The following is a 9,013-nucleotide window of genomic DNA, read 5'->3' as shown; positions in this document are numbered from 1 at the left end:
CAGTTAGCCTATAAGAGGAATGGGCAAGTTATAGACTCCTGCAGAGTACATTATGATATTTTTCCTTACTATACTTGAAGAGATAGGCCTAACTATAAGCTAATGAGGATATTTGGCATACAGTTATTCATCTAACAGAGTACAATATAAAAAGAGCTTTTTTTCTATCTCTTCAATAACGCGGTTTGAACTGTCAGCCTGTGTTAAAGGAACAGATACTGCCCCCTGTCCAAATGATATGATATAACCCACGCAGGTCGTGTAAAATATATATATACATTTATATATATATAAGTAGCCTATAATATAGGCTATTAATTATTAGTTTACAAAACGCAACCAGGATTAAGCCCGTGAGCAAATCTAAACGGATATGTGCTAATATTTGCCTTTTTATTTAGGAGAATTGAGGCTTGCTTCAGATAATAGCGAAGTGTTTTATATGTAGTCTACTGTAAATGCTGTCAAAATGCTTATATGCGACCATAAGCACAGTCATACCGGCCGTCTGCATGATGTGTCGGAAGTTCAGTGGAAGAGTTTTTCCAGAGATGAACATATAAAACACACATAAACTAGAGCGATCATTCCAACAACAGTCATAACTCAGACAGAAGTGGAGTAGTGACTTGACTAGCTGCTATTAACCACTGGCGTGTGATTGAGACACAGACACGGACTGTAAATAAAAAATGTAAATATTTAAAATGTAAATATTTGTAAATAAATACAATACAGATCATTTATCCATTAGCTAAAGTTTATAGCATCACACAGGAAGCGCAATCACTCAAATAAAAGCTGTACATTTTTGGACATGTAGCCTATTTATTATGAATTGATTCTGTATAAACTAAAATCATTGGCTCAAATTCCGACCTCATCTCCCTCCTCCCCCGTGTGTCTTACTAAGAGCAGTTTCTAAACCCACGAGGGGAATTCACTTTTTAGTCGCATCTTTAAACCTCACAGCGGAAAGCATTTCTATTTACGTATACAGGCATTTACATTTGGAAAGTTTTAGTTTCTTGCCCTCAGGTTTTGGAGCAAGAGGAGAGTCGAATTAATTAAAGAAGCCATTAAATTGTTTAGGTCTAGGCTATAACACGAAAAACAAAATAGTAATAGCGGTGAACAAATTTTGCTGAGGCAGAAATTCACGTGCGGCTATATGATGTTTTTATTATTTTTAATTGTTTTATCTTCTGCACCATTAATGCATTATTAACACAACAAAACGTCGGAAGATAACAACAACAACAACAACAACAACAACAAAATTATTTAGATCATATATAAATAAACTTTCCAGCAACATTCTAATTATAGAACGCAGTTACTAAAAACGTGTCCCTCTTTCCAAAAACATGGGGTCTATTCAAATCTTTCCGACGGTGCCATTGAAGCAAAGGTAGAAATTCCGTGATTGTGTCTCATTTGATTGTGGTTTTCTGATGCTGGTTGAGGCGAGTCTCTTTGCTCGGCAACACTCGCGAGTTTCCGATACTCAATTTCCGGAATATGCTCCATAAATGGACGAAGGGGTGTAACTGCCTACCGGATAACACCATTTATGGCCTGATAATGAACCGGAATTCCTGATTGAGAATGATGCGTTGTATCAAAACGTTAGATTTTTCCCCCTCTTTGGCTTCCAAATATTTTAACAAACACATGGCTTTATTTTTTGTTACTGCTATCTACAAATATTTTCATACAACAAGCAATATACGTTGCTATTTTTTCCCTCCCAGCACATTGGTTTTTATGCTTGAGCGGCTGTACAGAAAAGATTCTCCATTGACAAGTGTTACCTCGACGCGTCACGGGCTCCGTGACCAATCAGATCGCGCAGCGCTACTTTTCTTTTGCCATCCAGTCCTTAAATGGTCAGTGACGTAACGGCACATTGATAGGCTCGCCATAAATACATACTACGACCAGCAGCTCCACAAGGATCTGTCATTCAACAACACAGAGCCGTCAGATGGCATCATAGTGAACGCTAAACTCACTGACAGCTTTCCACATGAAACGTTTTGAGCGAGCGTTCGCACTGGCACAAAACATTTTCTAAACATCTGAACGAGTGCTTCTTAGGACTTCACGATGACAGCTAAAACTTTGGAGAAAGCCCCTGTAACTCTTGGTGGCTTCGTGCACCCTCTTTCCGAAAGCATCTACTCAGTGGACGAGATTGCCACATCACTGCCAGCCTCTGTGACTATATTTCCAAATGGTGATTTAGGAGGACATTACGAGCAGATAAACTCTGGAGGTAAGAATGCTGCGCGCTTCCATCCGCACGTGCTCTGTGTTTATACATCGCTCGCAACTGAGGAATGAAAACGTGTGGCTATCCTTTGCAGAAAAAACAAATCTGCTAAAACTGTAAACGCATGTTTGCTTATTTATTTAAAGTGAAACCAAAGTTCTTTGACTACTTCAGAAAAGAAGTTGCCTAATGTTGATGTTATAACTACCGATGGTTTTACAGTTTGCGTAAAAGCTACGCGCGCTGCATGATCCATAGGACAGCCTTCTTTCGTGTGTACCTAAATCTTGTTTTTATGTGTATTTTTGCAGATGGCTTGATAAGCGGGGATATGAGCACGGAGAAGCGCTCCTTCGACCTGACCTATCCCAGCAGCTTCGCGCAACCAGCTGGCCCTCGCAACCAAACTTTCACCTACATGGGAAAGTTTTCCATCGACTCCCAGTACCCAGGAAACTGGAACCCAGAGGGCGTGATCAACATAGTGAGCGCGGGGATCCTGGGCATGACCCAACCATCCTCAGCATCCTCGTCACCTGCCTCCTCTGTCTCCCCCAGCCACTTCTCCAGCACTCTCAGCTGCACCATGGCGCAGAACCAAGCGGACATGGAGCACATCTACTCCCCCCCACCGCCCTACTCTGGATGCGGGGAGGTGTATCAAGACCCGTCCGCGTTCCTCTCCACCTCCACCTGTCCGATCTCCTATCCTCCGCCATCCTACTCCTCCCCAAAGCCAAGCACGGACTCCGGGCTGTTCCCCATCATCCCGGACTACGCCGGATTTTTCCAGCCGCCGTGCCAGAGGGACATGCAGTCGATGCCTGACCGCAAACCGTTCTCGTGCCCGCTGGACTCGTTCAGAGTCCCGCCTCCCTTGACCCCCCTGAACACTATCAGGAACTTCACACTGGGGGGACCGATGTCTGACGGGCCCCGGCTACCCACAGCCTACAGCCCGCAGAACTTACCCCTCAGGCCCATCCTGCGCCCGAGGAAATACCCCAACAGACCCAGCAAGACCCCCGTGCACGAGCGGCCCTACCCCTGCCCGGCGGAGGGCTGCGACAGGCGCTTCTCCCGGTCCGACGAGCTCACCAGACACATTCGCATCCACACCGGCCACAAACCCTTCCAGTGTCGGATATGCATGAGGAACTTTAGTCGCAGCGACCACCTGACGACCCACATCCGCACGCACACCGGCGAGAAGCCGTTCGCCTGCGACTTTTGCGGGAGAAAGTTCGCGCGGAGCGACGAAAGAAAGAGACACACCAAAATCCACCTGCGACAGAAGGAGAGGAAATCATCCTCGTCGTCCTCCGGAGTGTCCAGCTCAGAGCGCGGCGTCGCCACGGGCATCTGCTCGTCCAGCTCAAGCCAGTAGACTTTCAGCTGGACCGTGCAATATCCAACACTATGTAGGCAATATGATGACGACAATAATAATGCACCATCCGTGATATATTAAAACCGGGGTGGACTGATGAAAGTGAAATCAAACCACAGTGCCAAATGCTATATGACACTTTTATGGCGCGCGCTTTTGAAGGTGGTGCGATATGTTCGTTTTCTTTTTGCCTCAGTCGCATGCTGACTGACCAAACGCACTTTGTTTGAATATTTTAGGCCGATTAATTTAATTAAAAAATAACCTTAGATAGCACGTGGGAGACTTGTGTCTTAGGTAAAAGGTGGAAAGTGGAGTGGTTGCGTTTAACAAAGTTAATTTAAACAGACTGAACTTTCAAATGTGTCACTATTTTCTCCCATCGTCGTGCCTTTCGTCCGTTCATCTTGTACATACACCCGGAATTAAATTGTACATTATCCTTTAATATGAAAGTTTTTGAAGATATATTTTTGTACAAACCGTTTCGTGTCAAAAGTGTTGCATTTGTGCTTAAAACAAGGATTGTGTATATATAGCTGAACTCATAGCGACTTGACGTTTGTTCTGTGGTTTGTTCTGACTGATATAAATGTATTTGTTATGAAGTGACTAACGCAGGTCAATAAGGTCCTACTTTGTCATCCTGAAAATAATAAACAACACATGGATTGTGAACTTCTGTTTAACTGATCTCATTGTAAAAAAGAAGGTGTAAAAGGAAAAAGTGAAGTAGGCTTGTAGGGACATTCCCGTTTGGCCCTCACTGAGCTCTGACTCATGGTCTCATAAGGGCCAGCACCTACACTATGTTGTTTACAAATGCACAAAGGGTGTGAATATTCACAGTCTGTAATGTTCAATGTAGGGCAAAATGTTTGAGGGGAAATATCATGAATAATCAAAGAAGGGTTAGTGTAAAGGGAACAATTATTAAAACTTTCAGGTGAACAAAAATGACTCACTTTGTGATTATAAATTCACCGATTTATCACTGTTATGACCACACTTTACAGTGCCTATGATGTGAAAATTGAGAAACAACACTGAAAAAATGACAAATAATTGTTGACACTGTATGAATGTTTGTGGTTTTGTGTGGTTGAAGGTATATGCCAACCCCCGCATTCAAAGCTGGGACAACCCCATATTTACATCAGGCAATACATAAATTTGATACATACATTTTTGGATTGGAACTAAAAATGTAGTTTGATAAGAGGATTAATAACTAAAACAATAGTGAATAATTAAAAGAATTAATGAAAGCAAAGTAATGACATTACTAAAAAATCAGCACTGAACATAAACTGAGCTTAATTCACATTCAGTTCTATAAACAAAAACCCTGAAGGGATACTGGATGTAACGGGGCGAACGAGACGTGAGATGTGCGGATCCAAGTGCAAGCTTTTATTTATAAACAGTCAATAAACAGGCAGGGTCAAACAACGGCAAACAGGTATGGTACGGGCAAGACACAGAGCAATCCTAGGGCTAGCAAGAGACGACGATCGGCGAACAATATCCAACAGGGCAAGGCAGAGAGATAATCCAGGTATACGAGCAGCAATCCAAGAGAGGTGCAAACAGAGTCCAACCGGCAAGGCAAAGGGGTAATCCAGGAAACACAGGCAAGAATCAAAACACTAGAAAAACACACAAGGCGAGACTATGACAACAAAGTGGGTTCCGTATCGCAGCTAAAACTAGGAGAGTTATAAATGCAGAACAATACTGGAACTAAACAGAAAAGCACAGAATGGCTCGGTAAGGCAGCTATAGGGGAGTGATAAACGCAATACAATACTCGGCAGAGAGGAAGAGGAAGTCCATGGTTTATGTAGGGTGTGTGATCAGTGCAATCAGCTGTGTGTCCTCAGTGCAATGGATGATGGGAATTGTAGTCTGAGGTGGCGTGCAACAGTTAGTGTGGTGCAAGAGTCCATGTGGTGAGCGAGTGACCTCTGGTGGGGAGTTAACGGAAGTTCATAGACCAGATTCATGACTCTGGAAAGGACAATGTCTAACCTGCAAGGTGTCTAAAAAAATGATCTAAGAATTCGTTTGATTAAATCATGTTATTACTTTTAGGCTGCCTCCTACATTAATGTTACAGACATATATTTACCAATGTGTGGGAAACATGACGCCACATTAGACATTAATATGTCTTTAAACATTCACAGTGAAAGTCTGACAACAGATTTCACTCCAGTATGCGACAGACTATTAGAAATCAGCGGAAACGTTATTTTTAGTGATAACAAAACTAAGAAACGCAAATTATACACACTTTAAAGATGTTGACACTGGCTTCCCACTTTCCTTTCCTCCCCTCAATGTTTCTCATATGCAGTGGATAAGAACAGCTTAAAGGTAAACCATTAAATATAAATCATATAAAACCAATAGCAAATGCCCAATAGCAGTGTTAAAAACTTATAAATGAACCTACAAAAAATACCTTATATCTTGTATTAGTATATAAAACAAATGTTTTTTTTTTTATAAACATATATTCTTACCTATTCATATACAAGTATATTTACAGTTTATGAACATATTTATAAATGCGTAATAAAAAACTAATGATGCACACAAAATGATTTTTAATACAAGACAAAGCCATATTGAAAAATGATTTATGAATATTTTAATTGTACTTTAAAGGTAAAAATATAAACAGTACATCAGAATTAGTGTTTGTATAGTTTTCTTTTTTAAATAAATTAAATGCAAGTATTTAATATAGATATATATAGTGTGCACTTATACAAGAGTAAATGCCTTTCAAGCATGTATACATTCATTATTCACAGCAAGGCCACAAATTGATGTACATGAATGGTTTGGAATGGACATTTAAAAATCACGTAGTGCCATTTGAAGTCCCAAGAAAAATTAAAAAAACTAAACTAATTTTTACACATCTGAGTGAAAATAAGGACAGATCACAGGTCATTCCAGTGTTTATCTCTCTACACCGAAACTTCAGGACCGGGGTACGGCTCGCCCCCACACCAGAAATCTTCCGGCTGGGGGATCTCTAAAAGCCAGGTTTCGTCTTCAACGCTCTGCTCTGACTTTTTGCCAGCAGTTTGTAAAACTCTGTAGTAGTGACAATCTCTCCCGTTGTCAGGGTCATACGGTGGTGCTAGTATATCAAGAAACGCAGCCGGTCCGTCCACTGCATCGATCTCATGAAGGTTGTCTTTGAGAGAGGTCAAGATGCAAGGGCCACTCTGATGAGAAAACTGTCCGGAGGACCTGAGCACGGCTCTCCTCACATCATCTCCCTGGAAAGGCAACAGCGGTGGATCAAACTGGATCTCAGTGTCACTCTCGGCACCGGCAGATTTATCCAACTTGTCATAACACCTTATATTGACCTTGCCATACAGGACCTTCAGCATGCCATTCATCCCGGGATGGTCATGCAGAGGGATGGAAACCCCAGATTTTAGCAGAAACACTCCCATGCTGAAGGCATCAGTCTCACAGATGTGCATGTATGTGACTGGAGGAACTGCTGAGGACTGTGAGGAGGATATGGAGACTTTCTTCGGTGGCGCAATCCTCAGATCCGCAGCCCTGATGTCGGATAGGAGGGTTACCAACTCTGCCTGCTGCTCTAAAAACGTCTTATTATCCCCAATGGCAGAGGTGGAGCAGTTAGTGAAGGTCACATAAGCCTGGCTCGCTATCTTCTGGATCAGCGAGGTCTTGTTGTTCCTCGGCATGTTTAATAGGAGAAAACAAACGTAACCGTGATTTGCTTCGAGCCACGCGATGAGCACAATAGCGCTGTTACGCCGGACGAGATTGTCTCGCGTGAAGCATTTAAAGCAGTCGAGTGTATTTGTGTTGAAAGCTATGATAAAAATAACTCCACTGAGGAGCAAACGTTCATTTTAGCATCTGGGTAAAATCCACAAACCTGCGTATCCACCACCCCATTCATGGCTATCAGATCCACACGCCCGCGCCTACTGCGCATGCGCAGACATATAGGAAGCATTTGGAACTTGTAGTTCTTTCGCGCGTATGGATGGGAAAAAAAATCTTATAATCACCTATAAATAAGCGAACAGATGAAGACAAGCTCTGTCAATATACTCTGACACTCAAATAAATATGTTTGTTTTCGCAAATCTGAGTCAGTTTTAATAAACGCACGCTTTAGCTCAACAATAGAACTGCAACTCCCACACTTTGCCCCTCTCTAGTGAGTACGAGGGGTTGGAGGCCCGTTGGGCCATTCAACTCTGTCCCTTCCCCCACAGCCACCCTGGACCACAACAACACATCACCACCCTATCAATATCATCATCGCATGTCATTTATTATCCACGCTTGATCTCTGGAGTAAACTCTTTGTGAAACAGTGTATGCAAGATGTTTTTAATTTTTTCAGAACAAGGCCTACAAGTATCAGTTTGTTATATTAAGAAATAAAAGAAAATATTCAAAATAAAATACTGGCTAAATAAACAATAGTGGAAAAAAAGCTGATACAACACATTAACATATCATCACATCATCAGCCTACCAACATCAACAATGAATGTGATTTATTATGAATAAGTAGCCTATGTATAATTTGCTATATATATATATATATATATATATATATATATATATATATAGGCTATGGGAAGTGTTGGGAAGTAAGTAGTTACATGTAACGGAATTACGTACTTTAATTACAAAATAAAAGTAATTGTAATCAGTTACAGTTACTGAGAATTTTTTTAAAATTAAATTACAGTTACTTATGAAAATGTTAAGGATTGCCAAGGGGGTAACATCTGATTTTTTTCCCCCACACACTCCCACATACAGATTTAATTGATTTCTTTCATAAATTGCAGTGAGTGCTCTAAAATATGACACACCAATGTTTCAGGAGTTTTATTTTTTTAAGAGGAACTGTTTTTAAAAACATTGTTAGATTCTAGTGTTTCCTGTCATAGCTACGCAAAGATTTGATTTCAAAAACAGTATCATATAGCTATTAAACTATTATGATTTTAAATATGTATTTAACCTCAGAATGATCTCAAAGTAAGTCTGATTTTCTGGTGGCTGTGCTTCAAAGGGGACATCGGATGCCCATTTTACACAAGTTGGTCGTGTAAGTTGGTACAGCAATTTGTTTCGGTGCATATCTCTTTACATGATAATGAGCTCTACTCACCTTGCCCCTCTCTTCCGTGAAAGAACAAAGGCGGTGGTGCATCATGGTGCAGCTGGATCATGAACAATGGGTACGGATCCATCCTTGAGTTTTAACTTTTTAACAAAACTTGCCTTGAATTCAGAAAGCAAAGGAGAAAATGATTTGC

The 9,013-nt window shown here is 41.2% G+C and overlaps 2 protein-coding genes across 2 annotated transcripts; one reads left to right on the top strand and one right to left on the bottom strand.

The window, feature by feature from the left end:
- The first annotated feature begins 1,953 nt into the window (after window positions 1-1,953).
- Window positions 1,954-4,614, top strand: LOC306857427 (early growth response protein 2b). The gene is made up of 2 exons (XM_079397368.1): window positions 1,954-2,278; window positions 2,587-4,614. The coding sequence occupies exons 1-2, from the start codon at window positions 2,110-2,112 to the stop codon at window positions 3,660-3,662; spliced, it is 1,245 nt and encodes a 414-aa protein (XP_079253494.1). The 5' UTR covers window positions 1,954-2,109; the 3' UTR covers window positions 3,663-4,614.
- A 450-nt stretch (window positions 4,615-5,064) lies between these two features.
- On the bottom strand, window positions 5,065-7,650 carry LOC306857372 (2-aminoethanethiol dioxygenase-like). The gene has a single exon (XM_079397288.1). It carries the CDS (start codon window positions 7,406-7,408, stop codon window positions 6,647-6,649), a length of 762 nt encoding a protein of 253 aa, XP_079253414.1. The 5' UTR covers window positions 7,409-7,650; the 3' UTR covers window positions 5,065-6,646.
- Between the last annotated feature and the right edge of the window lie 1,363 nt (window positions 7,651-9,013).

The sequence above is a fragment of the Barbus barbus genome, assembly GCF_936440315.1.
Source record: "Barbus barbus genome assembly, chromosome: 38".
Lineage (NCBI taxonomy): Eukaryota > Metazoa > Chordata > Actinopteri > Cypriniformes > Cyprinidae > Barbus > Barbus barbus.
Note: the sequence above shows the minus strand (reverse complement) of the source record. Positions and strands in the feature narration are given on the sequence as shown.

Bases quoted from the DNA above. Each gene is read 5' to 3' on its own strand.
- LOC306857427 (XM_079397368.1), top strand. From the start codon at position 2,110: ATGACAGCTAAAACTTTGGAGAAAGCCCCTGTAACTCTTGGTGGCTTC. The intron at 2,279-2,586 runs GTAAGAATGCTG...GTATTTTTGCAG, and splicing joins CGAGCAGATAAACTCTGGAG to ATGGCTTGATAAGCGGGGAT.
- LOC306857372 (XM_079397288.1), bottom strand. From the start codon at position 7,408: ATGCCGAGGAACAACAAGACCTCGCTGATCCAGAAGATAGCGAGCCAG.